This window comes from Styela clava, chromosome 1 (genome assembly GCF_964204865.1).
Source record: "Styela clava chromosome 1, kaStyClav1.hap1.2, whole genome shotgun sequence".
Lineage (NCBI taxonomy): Eukaryota > Metazoa > Chordata > Ascidiacea > Stolidobranchia > Styelidae > Styela > Styela clava.
The window spans coordinates 16,760,663-16,783,280 of NC_135250.1; the positions used below are offsets into that span (position 1 = coordinate 16,760,663).

A 22,618-nucleotide genomic window follows, 5' to 3' on the forward strand; every position below is an offset into this window, starting at 1 on the left:
AAAGAATGCTAACAACAAGAACATAACAAAACGATTTATAGGTCCACTTCATGTACAATAATGAGTATATGGCTTGCCTAACTATTTGTGTTAGGATAAAAAGTTAAAGATGTGTCTCAGGACTATGACTTATATTTTTTCATAATTCATCTGAATTCCATGATCATTGTTTATCTCATCTATTTATTTTATAAAAAACGTTATTTCATCTTTTGAGACTTTCTCTTCATATTTTAAAGGTTGGGTTGAAGTATCTTACAGGTAATATTGTGCGCAAAAAATTTATGAGTTGCTCTCCTGTTAATACAGTTAATATAAGATTTATACACATAATTAAAATGGATTACAAATGGTCAGTTATTAAAAATCTACAACTATCTCTATCTCTGCTGAATAGTAGAATGAGAATGGCACCTGCATCCCCATCATTCGTTGGTAAAATTTTTCCATTTTTCATTTGTTTAGAAGCAAGCTCTGATCGTAGACTGTTTCCAATTTCCAATAGTTGTGATTTTTCTTGCAATAATCTTGATATTTGTTTAGCAGCAAGTTGCAATTTTGCATAGAGCTGCTTGTTTAGTATTGTAGCTAAAACATTACAGAATAGAAATAAACTTATGGTAGGGCATAATAATATTCAATTACTACAAAAAATTAAGTGCATAATTCTAGACAAGGTAAACTACCCTGCCTGAATGAAATAGGAATTACATGACAAAAACCAGATTAAGGAAAACGGTTTAGAACAGAGGTCTCCAACACGCAGCACGCGGCCACGAAGCATTTTTTGCGGCCCGCGTCATGGTCATATTTCAACACCAAGAGTCCATTCCCACAAACTGTAAAAAGTGAAATTTCCTTCTGTTATTCCACTTTACCACATTCATATTTTATTCTGTGGATGTTTCCTTGTGCATCGATTTCCTTGTTTAGATCAGTAACAATTACATATCAGCAATAAGTTAACAATAACGTAACAATTGGAATATATGCGCCGCTCAGACATATATCAAGCATGATTCATGGTTGTAAACATTGTTGCCTCTTTTGGTAGTTTTGTGTGTTACTTTTCAGTTGTTTTCAAAAAATAGTTGAAAACCAAACGACTTAATTATCATTGTGTCTTCTGAGGATCTTTAGTTAGTTACAATAATCCAAAATTGATACTGCAAAGTGCAAACGCTGTGATAGACTGGCCTAAAATGGCAAATGGTTTGTTTTGCGTAAAAATGATAGGTTGAACATGTGAGCCAGTTTGTAAGTGATATCTCTCCAAAACACTCTTGAAATCAGCGTTGAATGGGGAAATCTTTCAGGCCGGGGAAACATCCACTGTAATATTAAAATTGTAATTCAATAATTTCATTTTGAATTTCTATTATGTCGAAATAAACAAGTTGTCGGTCAGATTATTGAAGTGTGCAGTTATTACGGTAATCAATAATTCTGCATATGTGCAGTTAAAGCAAAACTAGATTATTATAAACTTTTCATAAAGTAGTAAACCCATGCGCAATGTATAGAAGCATGAATGTTCGGAAGAACACAGAATATTTCAAGAGAAGTGGTGGGATATGTATTTTGTGTGAAATTATAATAACAAGGTTCATCCAATGACATTACGACTCATTACACAGGGAAAAACACTATCTCTATGTTGAAACAATTCGTTACGAAGCGGCATCACAATTAAAATTTTCACTTATGAAACAGAGAAACTTTTTCTCAGACATAAATAAAATGAAAGCGAGCTTTGCCATAGGTAAGTTGATTGCGATATCGTCGCGTCCTTTCTTTGAAGGAAGCTTTATTAAAGAGTGTATATTGATGGATTGTGAAGTAATAGCAGCAATTTTTATCAACAATTAAACTTACAAAATCAGCCTTTCGCACACAACTAGCGGACGAGCATTTGCACGGTGTCTTAAGGCTAGCAAACCAACGCAATGTTTCATGACTCGCTAGATTATAGTTAATTCAAGTGTAATTTTAACAAAAACATTCAGATTGCTTCCGTTATTTTTTGTGTATCAATTTTGTACCTAATTTGTTAGTTTGCGGCCCACACCATCAATGAAGCTCAAAAAGTGGCCTGTGACATATTTGAGTTGGAGACCCCTGGTTTAGCTACTATTTCTATTTTAGGAACATACTTGGCATAACACTGCTGAGAAATTATTTCATAAACAAAACAAGATAGCAATTGAAATCACTGTTGTAGGAAGGTTTCTCTAATTTAAAGTATATAGACTCTCAAACACTCTTCCTTATCCCTCCATGGAGCATAATGCGCTCAATTTTCCATGTCAAATATGTGATGTCAAACAGAGAACACTTTTGATGGATTCAATAAAAGTTTCATAACAGACTTCCATTCAATTGTGAGTTCATCAATTTTATCACGAATCATTATGCATGACCACGAGGCAAATACCATATTACACCAAGCATAGTGCATTTAGCGCCACAATATATTTTAAAACAAAAATGTGTGAATATGCATTGTATAAAAGACATGTTTCAGAAGCAATGAATTACTTAACAGAAGTTATGATCAAAATTTTTTATTTTATAGGAAAGCTGACCAGTTGTATGAATAGTTATGAGGTTATTTGTTCCAAATGTGTAGATTGCGATCATGGAAGAAACAGCGACTGAACAGTAGTTATACGTAGGCTTGCACGTAATCGTCCGAAATCAATTCCGTAATTACGGCAAAATTGTTTACGTAATTCCGTAATAGACCTTATTCATTAAAAACCCATCCTACGCGCAAAAAGAAAAGTGATGTAAAAAAAACAATTTTAACATTAGCTCTTATGGGGAATGTGATCACCAGAGCAGAAATTTGCATTTTTTGTAATTTTCTAGATATCTTTCATTGTTTACGTGAGCAGTTTTGAGGATAGAATATTTTTTACATATTTTTTGATATTTTTATCATGATAAACATGGTCAAGATTTTTGATAATCGTTCATTGAAATTTTAATGAGCGCGGTGTTTTCGATGACGTCATTCTCACTAGACCATGAGATTCAGCCAACGCGCCGTGCTCTGTGGGATCAATGACATGGTGGCTTCCTCCACCACCAAGTCCGTGCTTTCGAAAACAAACAATATAACTATTCCCATACCCGACTTGGAATGGTAACCGGACGAGAGGCCGTGGTTCGCCATATGGATAAGCCGTCTTATCGGCTTTCCTCTCCCCCAGGATAAATATGTAAATCCTATCCTATCCTAACAACATTTAATGTCATTGATCCCACAGAGCACGGCGCGTTGGCTGAATCTCATGGTCTAGTGAGAATGACGTCATCGAAAACACCGCGCTCCTTAAAATTTTAATGAACGATTATCAAAAATCTTGAGCATGTTTATCATGATAAAAATATCAAAAAAGATGTAAAAAATATTCTATCCTCAAAACTGCCCACATCCACATTGAAAGATATCTAGAAAATTACAAAAAATGCAAATTTCTGCTCTGGTGAACACATTCTCCACAAGAGCTAATGTTAAAAAAATTTTTTTTACATCACTTTTCTTTTTGCGCGTAGGATGGGTTTTTAATGAATAAGGTCTATTGTGATAGTTCAACGTACTTTGGCACTTGCCGATTTCTCTAGTCTTTAAGTATGGAATCAACAGACAGGTTACAATCTTCTAAGTAGATTTAAATTACTTTATTAATAAGCTGGCACATGCTGGCGCGGCGGTGTGGCTCAACGGGCTAAGCGTTAGGAATACGCTCGCCACCGCACCTCTAACTACTCTGCGTGGGTTCGCAGGTTCGAATCCCATGCAGCAATGGTTATGTGCGAGAGGATTGCTGGACTCCTCGCCGTCGTTGGGTGGTTCACATAACCGCTGGTCGGTTACGGCTTCCTCCACCACCAAGTCCATGCTTCCGAAAACAAACAATACAGTAAAACTAATCCCATACCCGACTTGGAATGGAAACCGGACGAGAGGCCGTGGTTCGCCATATGGATAAGCCGTCTTATCGGCTTTCCTCTCCCCCGAGATAAATATGTAAATCCTATCCTATCCTGGTACTAGGCGAACGAAATGAAATGGACAAATAGCCATATTAATCAAAAACAACAAAATAAAACCGACAAATTGTCAAGCGAATAAGCAACATTTGCGTTGGAATAAACATATATTATTTGCAAAACCCGAATAAAATGAACATTGTATTTCCTCAAACTTCGTATAAATCCGCTTGTATTTCATACTTTGTTGTGGCCTTGACAAAGAACTATTTCATCTTTTCTTTGCCCAACTTAAGATCGAAAATCGTGTTTTATTTTTCGGCTGTCGTCTGTTACGTCTCGCTTAGATTCGAAATCAGACATGAAATAAACAGTTTTCACACATGTTTTTAAGTCTTAGCCTACGTACCTACAGGCCTACGTGCAGTGGTTCCCAATAGCCGGTCACGAAGGATTTTTACCGGTCCGCAGGAAATCCCGCCGTTTTGTTGTTTCTCTGCGGCCTCAATCGCTTTACCGATACCGAAAAGACGAAGTTGCGTTGGTTTTTTACGCAATTTCTCTTCCATTGTCATATTGCTGTTTGATAAGCGCGACATTAATTATAACATCGACGTATTGGCTGGTTCGACGTTTCTAAATTTACAAAAACGATGTTAGCACGCTTAATGCAAAATTAGGAATTGAAAAATATGACGCAAAGAGGCAAAAAAAATGTTTTTTTTTCTTCACAATTATCGTTGCTACCCGTTAGGGATAGCCGTCGGTAAGTTCTTACACGTAACTCGTTGTAAATCAATGCTAATAAATTCTATCTTGCATTTCAATGCGCTGTGATTTATATTAATAAAAGTGATTGAGTCGGGAAAAGAAAGTCCCCTTCTGAGCGCCCATAACGGTGGTAAAATTCATTTCATGCCTGTTTCATGGAGAGAAAGAAAAATACGCCTTCCGGAAATGCAATCAACAATCGCACATTCTTATTTATCATTATCAGCGCCGAATAAAAGAGACACAATATCGTGAAGACAAAAAAGTCTGGCGCGTTTTGACCAGGAAACTAAGACGCGGGAACGTAAAACGACGCTGTTGCTTTTTTGTAGATCAATTTTGATCAATGATCAGATCAAAATTTTCCTCAATGGGGGTGGCAACGCGTCATGCCTTTCCCCACCTGCGTAACAAGAGAAAGAAAAACGAATATGAATACGGGAACTCTAACTTCTTCTACTTATCAAACTTTCATTTTTTTACAATCGACGGAATTGACTGCTTTGAAGAGAGCTTGTTTCAATCTTGATAGCGCTCGACCAATAATTACGACTTTACGTAATTCAAAAATTCCATTCTGTAACTCAAAATAATTCCGTAATTCCGTAAATTATGTGCAAGCCTAGTTACACGAATAATGATCTGGTGATGAAAAGCTTGGTAATCATCTCACATATAATTATTTCACGCATGGTGAAACCTGCAAAGTTTTACACTAATCCACTCAAAGTCAAGAGGTCATAAATTAGGACATGTGTGAATGTACATTCCGATTCCTTCTATCACAGAGTATAGGTATCACTGAGATTTGTTCATAGAAAAGTGAGAAAAAAACGGAAGAAAAGTAATTACTTAATAAGTGGGCATGCAGAGACATTTTGATGGAAATAATTTAAGAACCTTTAGTGGGCTTCCCACTGTTGTTCCCCAAAATCAATGCCTGTTTTGCTTTTGCTAATTTTCTTCTCAAATCAGTGATTTCAGATTTTAACTGTTGAACAATTCCTGCCTGGAAAAATTAATCAAAATTCAATACAAAATAATAACAGATAAAAACAACATGCCTTATTGTCATCTTCCTGTTTTGTAACACTAGATCAGTGCTCGTCAACCGGGTGTATAGTACACCCCAGGGTGTACCAACAACTTTGAAGGGTGTACCACATCGATAGGGTGTACCAGGGGTGTACCATACCGAATGCTGTGGAGTACACACTAACACATGATATGCTAATCGCATACGCTATGGCATGTAATACCTATCTAACTAACCTATACGTGTTTATTTATGCATAACGTATGTCTGGCATTTCTGATATCTGCTTATTCTGATTTTAACGTCACAATACCATTTGTAGCAGTTTGATACTTTTGCGTATGTATCAAGTCTCGCGCTCTGGTGGACATCGATGTTTGTTTTTAGGTTTAAAAAACTGCGCGTTCTGTTTGACAAACTACTGCGACAAAATGCTAAGGAAAATTATGGAAATTATTTGACAACCCAAATTCCCAAATTAGATTTCATATTTATTATTATCTCTTGTCGGCTTTGATCGTCCTTATCGCCAACATATTATAAAAAGTGAACAATATCTTTACTACTGGCTTCGGGGTTCGTTGTATTATTCTGTTGAGTTCATGGTATTTTGCGTTAAATAAAATAAAACACATGAAATGTCGTCTCTGCGAATCCGTTAAAAATTATGATAAAATTGACTTAATGGCATTTTTCCATATTCAAATTAATATATCCTTTCGGAAATCGTAGAAATGTTACTTTGTTAGGAACTTGTATTGATGTTTCGAAATTTACAGAATGGCCTACTGAAAAGTTGTTGAAATTTACGTGATATTAGCGCACAACCTGCTCATTTGGGAATTGAAACAATATCATAGCCACTAAAAACAAAAAACATTATAACGTGAATATAACACTCAATTTTAACGTATTTGTCTGTTTGCGAAAAGTGTCCACAAATCCGCAAGTGCGCTGTGCTGTACAAGCGTTTGACTCAGCTCCGAGGAGTGACGTCCCACGTCCAGGCCACCTGTTTCCAGACATTAGAACGGTAAACTGCAAATATGACACTCAATTTTGACGTCTTGGCTGGTGTTCAAGTTTGTTATAAACATTTGCGGGCCGCAATGAATTTCCTCGTGTGAAAGTGGCCCGCGACACTAAAAAGATTGGATGGTCCTGATGCAGATACTCTAATGCAGTGGTTCTCAGCCGAGCAGCTTTGAATCATTGCAACAATTAACTTCCGAGTTGACTGAGTTATGCCAGCAACGCTTTCTTTTTATTGTTCATTTCATACTGTATGTATTCTCTGAACGAGTTTATAGTACTACCATAAATTGAAGCGAGACAGGCATGTTTTCGCCCATGCTGCATTTTACGTCCAAAATGCATTGAAAAACGGCAACGAATGGATCGTTCGACGGGAATGGTCGGCGCGTAGTGAGATGATAGCTTGATAGCGGTTTCATACATCATATGGATGATACTATTGTTATCTGTTATATGTGTTGATTAATAAACATAATCTACAGCTTTATGGGCCATTAATCAAGTTTTTTATTAATTCTCCATACCGCGGCTTCCATTCTTGTGGTTTTGTTCTCGGTCCCCAAAAGGGGGATTTGTTGGTGGTACGCGGCCGGAGAAAAAAAAAAAAAAATTGTGGTACTCCCGAAGTATTTGAACCAAGATAGCGGACACCGGAACGTAATATGTGTACCAGGTTAGGAAAAGACCATAATTTCATTTATAAATACTAAGGAAGTCAATTGGCTAGTCCCCGAACTCGTAATAGAACAAAAATGAGGAAAATTGGAATAAAATGATGGCCTAACTCTAACCGGGTACGCATACTGCGATGCGGTGTCTGCCATTTTGGTTCACATACTTCAGAAATACCAAAATGGTACATTGTCAGTAAAAGGTTGATAACCACTGCTCCAATGAAAGGGGCACTGGTAACAAGGTTATTACCTCGCTTTGCACAAATGCCCGATGGAATCAAAGAGCAACGTTCACATTTACTAAATAATAACTATTGCGCCGACATAAACATATATATATAACATCTAAAAAACAATGAGTTTTCTTACGTATTGAAAATATAGAATGGACGGGGTGTTGTTGATGAGCACTGCACTAGATCCATGGAAAATGTTATTGAATAATCAACAAAGTTGGATCATGATAATACTGATAAAAACATACGCAGGGTGTTATAAACGGGATGCTGTAGATCAAAGTGTGTAATTCAACTACTGGAACTATTAGATGAATTCAAAGAATTCAAAGTGATCATTAAAAATAGTGGTCCTCAAATCAGATCCCTCACTAATCAGCCCAAATCCAATTTCATCATCTTTCCTCTATTGTATATTTGTATGCATATATTAAAGCCACATGAATGTAGAGCAAAGTTGGTAATATAATCATGTTATTTAATAAACACACCATACCTGAGCAATTTCTCCCATCCAAGGTGATTTTGAAGCAACAGCAACTTTCATTTGAGAAAGATGACTTCCAAGTTCAGTGACATGTAAATTATTCTGTATTCCACCCCGATCATATTCATCAGACTCTTTCCTCGTTTCTTCCAATTGCAATACAATATCTGAGATCTGTCGTCTAGAATAAAGATTAACATGAAAAGATCAGTGGATATGTGAATAATCCTCTAGTCCGGCAAGCCTCTGCACACACATCATCCTCATGAATAACAATCAGCAGTAAAATGGCAGCACATTCATAAAGCTTATTACAATACACCAACTATTACTAGTGAGAAGTTGAGATAGAGACAGAGATAATTGATTTCAATATTAAAAACATGATTTGTATTTGGCAGAACTTCATGTTTTTAAATCAATATGCATCAGTTCATGTCAACTCATAATGGGTCATATCACAAAAATTGAATGAATATTATTATAACTTTTTCTTAATTATTACTGCATTTGAAAACTTACTTCAAAAATTGAGCTTCCTGTTCATATCTTCTTTGATTTGATGACAAATCGTATTCAAGTTCTTGAATCCTTACAAGCTGTTGTTTTGATTCGTTTTCTCTTGAATTTAAAATAAGTTCCTGATGATGTAAACGAACTTTCAGCTTTTCTAACTGAACAGATAATTCAGTCTTTTCAGCTCTGAGGTTGCCTGTAATTTATACAGAGGATAATTGGTATTTTACAAAATGAAATTATAAACCATTAGCTATGATAACTAACTCATTAGCTTCAAATCGATTCTATTTATAGAGCTATCGTTTTCTAAAGATAATAAATTGCCTTTTTCTTCTTGTTCTCTCTCAAAAACGTCATGACCGATTATAACTTAAGTTATGATGACCATGCATAAAATGGCTTATCACGTGCCACCGGGCATTAAGAATGACATGTTTATCTCAAAATGAAGGCGAAAGAAATATCGGGAAACCAATTATGACAGGAGCGAGAGTGGTCTAAGCTTGAAGCGCCGCCGCTTGCCTGACGAAAAACGTCCTGCAAAGGTTTCAAGCCTTTTCCGCTTTATGTATCTAATATTAGCTATTCAAAAATTAGCCGAAAAACGATTCGAATAGGTTGCGATTCGATTTCGAATATTTGGTTCGCTTGGACAGCCCTAATTACAATGACATTTTCGTTCATATTGCTCTGCAATAACTGTCATATGTCACCTGTAAAGTCGCTTTTATCATGTCACAATAAAAGTATATCAAAACTTATGCTAACCGGTAATTCAATAAATAATATAGCTCCCCAATCAGTATGAGGTGGGAAAATTTACATCCAACTCCTGCATTTCAAAAAAGACATCACCCCAGACTGCAGATTCCAAGGCCTAATCAACTCAATGCTTTTTGAGTATCTGTGGCAAATTTTGATCACCAACGTCAAAAATCTGACTCTGAAGAATTAAAAGTTCTGACTCCACTTCTGCAACTCCAATATTAACAAAAAGATTCCTAACTCCTGACTCCACAGATCTGACCTTGACTTCATATATGCACAAACCACAATACACAACAGTTTTGAAAAACTAATTCGAATCAAGTTCTCGAATGACATTTCAATTAAGGTATTGAATGTGAGAGATAAATGTTCACGGAATTCGGCTACAAGTTTTCTCAAGCAGGGCGCAGCCAGGATATTTTAAACAGGGAGTTACGGTTAAATTAAAACAACCAAAAGTGAAAATCATGAAAACGTAAGGCGCTCAAAGTACTAAAATTTGTACGTCGTTTACAGCAAAATTCCACAGTTACAAGTTCTTGAGTATCCGCATTTGGAAATAAAACGATGAAAATCGTTAAAAATAATTTTAGAGACAGTACAACTCGCCGATGACACTGGCGTTACAATCGTTTGTATGCAAAAAACAAGCTGGCATATAGCATCGATCAAATGTGCATGAAATGTGAAACTATTACGTATAATTCAATGTTAATCAAGTTAATTTTTTTATTGCCATTCAGTGAGTATTTACATGCGCAGTGATTGGTGATGGGAAAAATCAATTTTTTTCAATCGAATAACTCGAATATTTCCAACGAATACCAAATATGGAAAATTGGTGACAACGCAGCATTTTTTATTTCATAATTTTGTCCTAATTGCTGATTGTTTTTTGGCGGTCGGCATAACTGTGAGTTCATATGACAGCTATTCACAATACAAATTAATTTTATTCTGATTTTAATCTTCTGCATAGGATTTGATTCACATGCAATGGCGGACACCAAAGTTTAGTTTCTTTGTTTCGGGCAGAACTGTGAGTTCACATCGGTAAATATGTAAAAGACAGCTATTCACAACACAAATTAATTTTATTCTTCTGCATGGGATTTGATCTGCCATATCACAGATGGTAAATTACGGTCCCACTTTCAAGCAAACAATATTATCATTACTGACCCTGTGATAGATATTTTTGAAGCTGATTGAGGCTAGTTGACTCTTTAATTTTAATTTTATATCGTGTCCGTGTTACTTTCGTATTAATTTTATCGTTTATCGTTTCTGTCTGTCAGTGAGAGCCGTAGGTAAATTTTTACTCGTTCACTCATCAATGTTAATATAGTTTATTTTTCTATTCAATGCGCTGTGATTTGCTTCAATGAAAGTGATTGCGTTGGGAGTTTGAAAAGAAAGTCCTTAGTAGTATTTAACATTTCTCGCCTTTCAAGAGCCCATGGCCATAACGGCAGTTAAATTCGTTTCATGTCTGTTTCAAGAAAAAAGAAAGGAAAATACGACTTACTGAATTGCAATCAATAATTACCGGTACACATTCTTATTTATTGCGGAATAGACAATCGCTATTGTTTTTTTTAAAAGTCGATGAATGAAAATCCTTCTGTGATATATTTATATTATACGTTTTTCAATACTGCTACATTGGGATTTCTTCATTAATAGACCCTGCGATTTGAATCATTTTATTTATCACCTGATTCTGAATGTTGCGCCACCGCTTGCAGGAGGTAAATATCTCGATAGCAGGGAAATAAGCGTCATTATCAGTGCCAACTAAAATTATAACATACCGTAAAGACGATTAAAAGTCTGGCGGTGTAAAATTAATAACAGAATAATATCGTTTCGACTACGGAACTGTGATGTTCTGGCCGTAATATGACGCCGTTCAGATCGACGATCAGATAAGACAATGGACAACATTAGGAAAATTCAATCCTGGCTATTGCAATGGATGAGAGACTATGGTTCGACCTATGATCAAATAATCTGATCATTAACCAAAGTTCTATCCCATCCCAACAACATAGCTTTCTACAAAATATAATAATTGACTGATTGATAAGTTACAGTGGCAATAAACAAAAATTTAATTTCTAGCGTGCTTTTGGCTCTCTAGCATAAAGTTGATTTTTCTGTTATTAGTGCTTCAACTCACCTATCTTTTTATTTAATGAGTTTATATGTAAATTCAAATCGGGATGAACAAAAGATGCAGTGATTACTGGAGAAACAGATGAATTAGAAGTAACAGAAGGCAAAAGATTCGTTACAAATCCTGAAAAAAAATGATCCCTATTAAAAGTTTCAACGTTTATGAAGCTTATGTGTTAAATCATGGCTTCAGACAAATGGTTCCTAAACTTTTTATGAATACCAATTATGCCTTTCATAAAAATGAGATTTCTGTCACACAATTTATCAATTCCAAAGAATCCAATAACACAACAATAACGCCCGGATTTGATCTTAATGGAAAGGGTGACACTGTGCGATATCAAACAATAGAATAGAACCTAGGGCAAAGTGGACGGCAGATAGAAGTTCATGTCAACATCAATCATAAGCTTTTTCGATATTTTGTTGTAATGGATGTCAATGCAGAGAATCTTGCTTCATGACAATAAGTTAAGAATATTGAATCAAAAATGTTAATAAATGTAATTGGATTCAGTGCTTAAGGCCAACTCAAAATGGTAGTCTAATGCTGGGTTCTACATTCCAAAAAATTAAAATATGTTGTTACCTAAAAATCGTAATCACAAAGTCAACAACTTTAGATCCCGAAATCTTGCCTGCACAGCATATTAGCCTGTACGACAAGCATTGTTATTATGTCTTTACTGATGGCGCCACTGACTACATTGTGTTGGGACAATGCTCATTGACTAGATGTGAACAGCGAACACAGCACTACAGGCAGGGATGGCCAATTCGAATAAACTATTCGAATGTATTCGAATATCTCGTTATTCGAATATCGGAATTGGCGTTCATAAGAATATCGGATATTTGTGTGACGTCACACATTTTCGACGCCGCTCTCAACACGTTTCCGTTGAATGAAAACATTCTCGATAGAAACTTGCGCATGATTGTTTTCATCACTCATCAGCGTAACGCGTCATTTAGGCCGTTACGTTTGTGTTATTTTCTCTAAAACGAATTTTTTCACAAATTTGTTCCACGATAACGATTACAATTATTTTATTTTTGCACGCACACAGAATTTTGAATCTGGTAAATACGTTCATCGGCGGCAAGTTTCTAAAGACAACGCAACTTTTTGATTGAAAAGCGGCAATTAATACTGAAAATAAAACCGTAAACAATATAAGTTTTATTGAGGCCCGCGAAAATTTAAAAAAACGCTTTTTTAGGCAGTGAAAATCGCAGAATTTCGTGTGCCTCTGTCACACATTATGTTTGGTCGGCGTTTAGAAACATATCGTCACGAATTGAGGGCGGGATTTGCCTGATTATCCATTACTTTAAATTGCCGTCGATTATTTTCAAAGTATATTCAATTAATTTTATTTTGATGAAATAAATTTCACTCTGAGATGTTACAGAAGATTTATGGATTTTTCGAACGGTTTTATCTAAAAATAATCAGAATGGCAGCATTTCGATTGAGCGGAGACACTGTTAACAAGTACATCCAAATATTTGCCGAATTCGCAAAATACGGATCAAAACATTATTTAATCGGGCAGTTTACCACACGTTTTTATTTTTATGACCGCAGATTGCAATGGTATATAAGAGTGGTGAGGATTTTATTTTGTCGACGCAACCGCAGGGTAAATTGAAGACAATTAAATAAATAAAGCAAGACATTTTATATATGCCGGTATCGGTCACGAATTCATCACTTTGCACAACAGAAAAATATATATTCGTTGTTATATTATTTGTTGTAAAGGTCGACTCTTTTAACAGGTGGCATAATCGCGGCGATGAATATGTATTTTTAATTTACTGCTTAACTTTATATGTATATTCATTGTATGAAATGAATTATACCCTACACTTAACAGGATTTTATATCTTTATTTGAGATTTTTCTAACGGCGATAACGAGTTGGCAAGATTGCAAAAATACGTATTAAAATTAAATACATCAGGCAGTTTATCTCGTACTTTTAGGTCACATATCGCCGTGGACCGAATAGTAATTTTTTTTTTTTTGACGTAAGAAGAAGAAACCGCGAGTTACGTTGGACACATTAAATTAACATATAAGAATATTTTAGAATCTCGTAGTTGTCATGGATTGAATATTTTACGTAACAGGTTGATCAGTATACGCTGAAAAGACGGCTCTTTTAACGAGCGCAGAAGCGCGGTGGGTGTTACAGCCGGCAATGGGAATTACCGATTTCGAAAATCCTGGCTGCGTGGCTGGCAGTGGGGGTCATCTATCCACTACTAATTTATTTCTAATTTCAAACACAACAATATGTTACACATAATAACAATATGGTTCACATAAATTAATATACAAATATGCTGGTAGGTAGTAGAATACTCTAGGCTTAAATATTAGAATTTTTAAAGGCATAATGGATTTTCGATTGTTGTTGCTTGTTTCAGTTGCCTGTATTGCCAATAAATTTTATTACTCTCAGAAAATATACACAATTATCTGAATACAAGTAGTATTTTTGTCAATAGACTTGACTATTATCGTAATATCGTAATTGCATGGTACCAATGATAGAAAGCGTCAGACAACTCTTTGGCTATCATTTCAAATGGTCCTTTGTACAAAGTGAATAATTTTAATAAACTGACTGTGTCACAAGCTGCTATTATTTTTTATTGATAGCTATAAACTATCAATTACATTGTGTACATATATTGTTGGTTTGTGGCTTTATTCTGATATTTTTATTGAAGCTTATTTCCTAATTTACTGGGTTTTAATAAACTAAGCAAAAATGTGTTATTTTCGATTTTAGAATGTATTCAGAATTCCAGATTCGAAAACATTATTTTAGAATGTATTCGGAATAGTTTAGTATTCGGAAATGGCCATCCCTGACTACAGGTTTTCAGGTAAACAGCAAAAAGGAACAATGATTACAAAAGAAATTGTCAAGGCAGTAAACAATCTACATTACACCCTTAAAATTGTAAAATTGACCCTTTGGGGGTAATTACCTCCAGTTTTGTAACCACAGCTTTATACAAACAAAAACTGACAAGTAAGGAGCTTTTGAAAAGGCCAGAGTGTTTACGGAACAATATTTCCTGATTTGAGTTGGGGGTCGGATTTCAATGTCTTCCAAATGCAACATAATCAATGCATACTTTTGAAAAACTTTCCTTGCAAAAATGGTATTATTAAAAACAGCATAATCAATACCTGAAATCAACTCAAAAAGAAATATCTACCGTTTGGTACTTCTGTTTCTAATAAATCTCTCTTCTCTTTCTTCAAATTCCGCAATTCTTTCTCTAGTGATTTGACATATTCCACAGAAATGCTTTGTGGACCAGTGTGTTGTTTATTGACCTAAGTATAAGATATTTGTTGAATCAAATCATTGATGCTATTAAAATTAGCAAGTAATCGTACCCTGCAATACTGCATAATTTATCCAAATTGCTGTTCATTTCAAAATTCTTTTCTAGAATAATTCTTTCAAATAGATAATATACTACATTTCCACACCTCTACCCAGAACAAGAATTTGTACTGATATGTAAGGATATATATAATTCAGAAGAACTGGTTTCAAAATTATCTTTGTGTAAAGTTTAGAATAGGATTTATTGCAATATGGGCTTTAATAAAGACAATTTTACTAAAAAAAATCCAGAAAATTTGAATATTTCATGCATTGCTTGAGCATGAACAAAGACATGCATATTCTTCACCCATGGCCCATAATGACGGTACACATTTAAGAAAAACATTTGCTACTTTTACCTCCATGGTACTGTTTAACGATTGACTAGCTGCAAGCTTTTGCATATCATTTGTCATCTGTTCTATTATTGTCTTCAATCGATTATTTTGCTTTTCAAGCTCCTGGAAGTGATTAAAAAGTAATAGGTCATCATTTACTATACAAATAATTTGTGGGCCTATAGTAAATGATGACCTCTTACCTTTCAAAAAGATGATGAGAAAGCTTAATTGTATAATACAATTAAGCTTTCTTAACATCTTTTAGAAAATAGAAGAAGCCATCCCATCTTAGTCCAGTCAGAGCTTCTTATACAATATTTCAATTTTTATGAAAACTGACAGAATGCCATATTTACTCAAGAGTCAAGATACTTGAAAAATCGTACGGTAATACATGAATAGTTGAAAATTGAAATATATTCAAACAATGCTACACAAACTTTTATTTCAATAAGAGCAACAGAACCTAAGCCCTGATTTAAATAAGCTGTTGTTGACAATAAGAGTTTTTTTTTCATTTTTCCTCTCACTCTGGAATAAATAATCATACTTTCTACTTTTAACAGTAATGCGATGATTTTTTCAATGAAAAAGGACAAAAAATACATACCTCAAAGTTCTTGTCATCCAATTCATCATCTTCAATTTCCATTCCAAGTTTTTGTCTCAATTTTCTAACTTCGGCAAAAGCATTATCACGTGATTTTGTCAAACTTTGTATTAGACCTTCACACTGTGATGAGTATAGGGTAAAAAGTGATAGTGAAAAAAATATTAGAAAAATCCAATTAAATAACATTGTCAAAGTTGAATTACATAATTATTATAAATAATATTAATTGCTAGTACTAATCACTTCCGACATACTAATAAAAATTCATATCTATTTATATACTTGATGATAACCTACACTCTATGACTTTGAAAAGTAACTACTGATACATACAGAGCCACCATTTTTCGAATTTTTGGAATAATCAGGATTTTACAGGGTCTGCATTAGGGCTGACCAAGCGAACCCAATATACGATATTGAATCGAATTGCAAATAATGGCTAATGGTTTCTGGCTAATTTGCGAATCGCTTTAATGAGGTACATAAAGTGGAAAAAAGCCTCACAAGTAGCAGTGCTTTGTGCTTGCTTAGACCAGGGATCTGCAAGGACTTTTTGGTGCGACTCTGAAAAAATGATTTTAATTTTTCGCAACCCAAGCATTAGGTGAGCATATAAAATAACAGCTTATTTGCCTTCATACTTGCACACAAATTATTTGTTAACATTGAAATTTCTCCGTTCAAAAACGAAAAAAAATGGCGATATCGCGGTCTCTAAGAAAACTGCGAAAATGTCTCGCAGTTTTCAAAAAAAAGTGCACTAAAAGTGAACACTGGCCTAAACTCTAACCACTATCAGTGTAAATGAAATTTCCCTCTATTACAACAAAATCATCAATTTTAGGGCTAGAGTAAATTCAATGAGTCCATAAATAAACAAAAATATTCTTATGATTTACAAATACACTTATGAAAAAGCACAAAAACTTTGTAACTGACATAATATATTTTCCATTAGGACAGATTTATTTGGTACTAAAAAGTCATGGTCAAATAGGATGGGGCTAAAAATTAACAGAAGGCTCTACTGGGATGAGGTGCTAACCATATTTTTGCATATTACAGTTGAAAGTTAAACTGCTTCTCTTTTATATAATCCTTCATTGCGCCTTCTGTTTGAGTTAATTTTATTAAATATTGCTTGTCTGGACTATAAATGGATTATGATATAGGCTACTTTTTTCATACATCCAGATCCATACCCCTGCAGATTGTTTTCTTTTAATCTCCTGACATCTTTGTTGCCAATCCATTTTTAATTGAACTTTTGATTGAAGAAGTAAATTTTCTTTTTGTGTCGATGAAGCCAGATCTTGTTTTAACCTTGATAAAATAACAGCATCCTCCGATTTCAGAATATGGAAAATTCAAGACAAGTTTTCGTGGAATATTGAATATAATTAAGCGCTACAAAAAGTGATTGCTAGGGCTAGAACGAGTAGAAAATTTCAGTTCTTATATACATAACATATCTAATTTAAAACAGAATTGGCGTTCGAAAATGTCGAGCCTGAAAATGTTGAGCCTGCATGAGACGAGGCAGACTGATCAAGATTAAACTTCAAAAATCAACACGGTTGAGTGGTTTGCATCGTTTCCATTAGTCGTTTCAGTTATCTGATCAAGATTCGAACATAGAATTTTCAGCTTAAAAATTATGAAAATTGACACAGTTATGTTAACTAACTCATTTTGAGTTTATTTAAAAACAATGCAAAATCTTTTACTTCTCAATGTAATTTTTCTGTTTTTCTATTTCTGTTTTCATTATAATCTCTTTCTTATGAAAATTTCGTATTTCAACATCTTTTGATACAGCTGAACTATTGTGAATTTTCACCTGATTTTCAAACCTGAAATAAATTTTTTTTATTAAAAGTTAAAAACAATATAAAACAGGGTGAAACAAAAATAAGCCATTAACGTTGGACCCAAATATTAATTATCAACAATGGTATAATAAATTGGATAGGCAATATGCTGAGTCAAGAGCGCAGCCAGCAAAGGATGGATGGGGGGTTACAGGATTTGTAACTCCCCATTCTGGCAATTATTTTGATGCAAGTGTTCAGCTTGGTATAAACAACAAGAAATTTATATGGTCCGCTCATTACACTTTCGGGCTCAAGACTATATTATTCTATGCGTTATCATCTTGGCACAATTCAACACAGCTACATTTTTAGTTGTGTTTAACGGATTTATCTTGTAAAGAGGTATTTTCGATAAGTTCCTTACACAACGTCTTTGTCAATTGACAAGAGATGGCACAAGAGCTCGACCGATATCATTTTTAGACAACCATCAATATTGATAAAACTGTTACCCCAGAAATTCAAAATTTAACTTAGGGAGGGCCCACAAATTCAGAACTACTTTGATGACATTATTGCTTTGAGCTACCTGTACCATGTTTCTGTGGTTACTAACTCACCAGCTTCAAATCGATTCTATTTATAGAACCAACATTTTCTATTGATTCTTAAATTTGCCTTTTTCTCATTGTGCACTCTCTCTCGAAAAGGTTACTCCAGATAATAACTTTTCAGTTATGACCATGCGTGAAATGGCTAATCATGTGCCAAGGGAATTAGGAGAGACATCTTTTTAACACAAAATGAAAGCGAGAGAAATATTGGGAAACCAGCAGTTATGCAGAGGGGAGAGCCGTTGAAGCACGTATCCCAGCGCTTGCCGAGTATGGCCGATATATATTGGCAAACAGGCAATATCGGCCCGAGCTCTAAGCACAATGTTCTGAATAACAAACAAAATTATATGATTTATTAAAATCCATGATTTATTAATTAAGAATTGCCAATTGTGGCTTAAAAATATATCAGAGTGATATTCATTCTTTAGCAGACAAAAACAGTCAATAACGATTGCCGAATTAGCGAAACAAGGGGGTTTCTAAATTGTCGATCGTAATCCAACGAGAGAGCATTTTCCTTTCTCGCTGTTTTTATGTTCTCCTTGAGAAATTGGTAAAAATCTGTGAATACCGATTAAAAGGAGAGAATCGCTATATGTCGAGATTTCCATCAAAGTCAATTATTACAAGTTATGGTGCATCGAAAAAAAAAGACTTTATAAACATTGAATTACGACAAGTAAGAGTCTTACATCCCATGCGCATATTTTTGTGCATATAAACAATTATAACATAAACTGATGTCTGATATACGCGGTGGGAGAAGCAAAGTATTCTTCGAAGAGCAGCTGGCAAAAGTAGTCGAACAACATGCAACATTATAGTTTATCCAATGACATTTCATTATTAATGACACACAATTTTTAGCGTTTTAATCTAGAGTCAGTTTTCACCATTTATTTTGATTCTCCACTGTTTGATACACAATGCTATAAAGCCACGCTGTTATATAAACCAATTTATCAGTTTTCAGTACTATGTCATGAACGAGCCATATTAATTAACGGCCAATTTCTGCTGGGTTGATTATTAATTTGAGTCCCCCAAACGAAGTCCATCTTATATGAGTGGTAAACACCAAAAATCTAAAAAAATTATATATATATAATCAGAAGCGCCACAAAATTTTTTAGGTTCTTAAATTATTCAATATTCTCACCTCAAAGTCAAGTCTTGTATTATCCTTTTCAGATTTTCAACAATAACTTGATTTTCTTTTACTAAATCATTTTTGTCCCATAATGCTCTATTTGTTTCTTGTTCAGAATTTTCAGCCTTACTTCGAAGTTTACTAATATTAAAAAACGATGCAATAATTTCAGTGATGTAACAAGACATACAAACACGCTATTTGGATGCTCGTTAAATTCGTGATATCATGAGTTTCTAATGGTAACTATATCTTTATTGTATTTCTGGCAAATTCTTGAGGTGAATGGGCCATGTGCTCACTGTACTCGAGAACTCATTCCTGTTGATGAGTTTTGGGAGTTTACATTTATACTAAGTTAACAAATGACTTGTGTCCAGACAATTAATATTTCAGAGCATTAATGCTAATCAGGATTCTTTGTTTTTTCTTCATAACATTGGCCAATTATCAATATCATGGTGTCAGAGGTGCCGTAAAAATTGTAATTATGTGGGAATCTCTGTGCCTGTAATGCAAGAGTGTTGTACTAAGAGTGAAGATAATCATTGTGGGGAAATAAAAAATAATTTTGTCTCAGACGAAATGATGCTGAAACATAATCGTGTTTGTGTGCAGCAAGATTTGTGAATCACTTTGATGTTACAATTGAACTCCATTTTCGAAGTTAGTTTGAGTAAAACTATTTATCACATTTCTATGGAGTATAACAATACCAAATCTCTTCCTTTAGAGATTTTTCCTTTTTGAGGAAATTCTGGCGAACCACCTCCATATTTGATTGCTTCAATCTGATATCTTCGTCCAGCTGTTGACGACGATGTTCATAATCTTTGTTAATAGATGCATTTTTCGATTCTAAATTTTGAACCTAAACCAGAAAAATTAGAATCACTGAATTTCCAAAGGAGATTTAAACAGTGTAATGGCTTGATTAGTGATCAGAGCAATGTGTGTAACATGTTGACATCAGTGGCGCAACCAGCGGGGGGGTTACGGGGGTCGTGTCCCCCCCCGTTTGAAATTGTTTTTTTTTAGTATTGTTCTACGTTCAAACAACGTCGTTCTACGGTCACAACAATCCGGTGAAAAAAAGTAGAAATCGCGCGCTGTCGATGCGAATTGAAAGCGACAATAACATAACAAATACTCTCGTGCTTCATCATCTTGACGCAATGTAACGCCGCCCGTCTTCATATTATAATAATGCAGAAGAAACTCTGAAAATCTGGATACGAAAATTATTTTCGGAAAAATATTGCTTCGATTAACCTAAGATTTTCTACATATGAAAGGCCGAAAACCGAAAACTCCGTACACATCCTACCGCCCCCGTCCACGTTCTGATTTAAATACATTTCAAAAATATTTCATTTTTTATCGCAATCGAAAGCAGCCATGTGTGGCACGGCAATAACTAACAGTCGTCGTGAAAGGTTTTCAATAAACTCCGACTTGAAGTGCTTATAAGACGTCGAGGACGTTTTTGGTTGAAAATTTTTTACATTTGTTATCGTATATTTCAATTTAGTCAAGATATGTTGCGCGCCTCTGCAATAAACTTAAAAGCAAATCCTGCCCTGATTAATTGTTTTCATCCTCAGTTTCGATAGTTATCGAACTTAACGGGAAATTTTTTAATTTCTTGCGATCTATAAAATAGCTTCTAAAAATTATTTGGTTTCTATCGGAGATTTTATCGTTATCCTGACGTCGTTGATAACAATATCGTTCATTTTAAGTTGGAGGTATTGGTTTATAATCAAAAAATTATAACACATAATAACATGAAAAATTTAAATCAACGCTGACTTAAAAAGTAAAACACGTTTTTCCATCTTTATTCTCCATTATTGGCGGACGGAAATTTGGGAATCGGGTTTAACTAATTTGATTATGATGACGATGGTAAACAAAAGTACACAAACATACCATACCGTTCTTAGTTTTGGTCGTTATTTCTCTGTCTTTTCTTCTTTCTATGTGCATATTAAGACCATAAAACGTGTTTTATTTTTGAACTCTCCGCTGATTTGAATATTTCATGTCGGCTGTTATGTATTTTTGTTTGTAAATGAATACCGCTAACTTAAACTGAACGATGTTGTCATCAACGCCAGATGCAGACGAAATCCGCGATAGATATTAAATATCATTTAGGAGCTATTTTATATGCGCTAAATTACAATAAATGAAAAAAACTAATTAAGACACAATTTGCCGAGGACGCCTAAACCATCTCGACTAAGTTAAAATCAACGACTAACACGATAAGAAAATATTTTTAATCAAATACGTCCTCGAAGTCTTATAAGTTCTTCAAGTCGGCGTTTATCAAGATTCTTTCATGTCAGCTGTAATATATTGCCGAACCACACATGGACGACGACACTAGGATATGTGCGCCATATTCGGGATTATTATAAACACGAATAAAACAGTATTTGAAGTTTGCGATATTTGAATTTAAATTCGATTTGAACATCCCTGCATTAAATTAGTCAGTTTTAGTTGTGTTTCCAAAAATTAGTTGTAAATCAATTATTTTAATTGTCATTATGTCTTACGGTGAGCTTCAGTTTAGTTTAGAATTTTTCTGGGGTTAGGGTCGGTAAAAGGTCCATTCGCAAGAAGTGCATTTTGTTTTTAGTCTTGACAAATTCACCCAACGAGCAAGGCGTGGCACGAGGGAAACGCTGGAATTTATTCAAGCCGTGTTTCACTATCCACGAAGCGCAAAGCGAGGGAAACGTTGAAAATAATTAACAGCTTTTCGTTAGCAATTCGCTGGAATGTAATGAACGGCGTTTTGCTATCCACGAGGTGCAAGACATAGCGAAGCGCCGTTAATGAACGAGGGCAAGGTAAGCGAAAGGCTGGGATTTAATCGATGGCGTTTCTCTTTTACCCACGAGCAATTTATCGTGTTTCAGCGGGGCGACACCTAGT

General features: G+C 34.7%; 1 protein-coding gene across 9 annotated transcripts in view; it reads right to left on the reverse strand.

Moving 5' to 3' along the window:
- The window catches only part of LOC120345502 (coiled-coil domain-containing protein 57-like), a 56,476-nt gene that overhangs the window by 3,943 nt on the left and 29,915 nt on the right, over positions 1–22,618 (reverse strand). For 5 of the 9 annotated variants that reach the window (XM_078110841.1, XM_078110847.1, XM_078110839.1 and 2 more), the window contains 12 exons: positions 20,386–20,540; positions 19,679–19,810; positions 17,813–17,938; positions 17,288–17,408; positions 16,080–16,202; positions 15,488–15,589; positions 14,950–15,070; positions 11,708–11,827; positions 8,761–8,950; positions 8,248–8,419; positions 5,671–5,779; positions 415–588 (listed from right to left, as the gene is read on the reverse strand). In XM_078110841.1, coding sequence (XP_077966967.1) covers positions 415–588; positions 5,671–5,779; positions 8,248–8,419; positions 8,761–8,950; positions 11,708–11,827; positions 14,950–15,070; positions 15,488–15,589; positions 16,080–16,202; positions 17,288–17,408; positions 17,813–17,938; positions 19,679–19,810; positions 20,386–20,540 — 1,645 coding nt within the window. The other 4 variants (XM_078110867.1, XM_078110863.1, XM_078110844.1 and 1 more) reach the window with 4 other exon arrangements.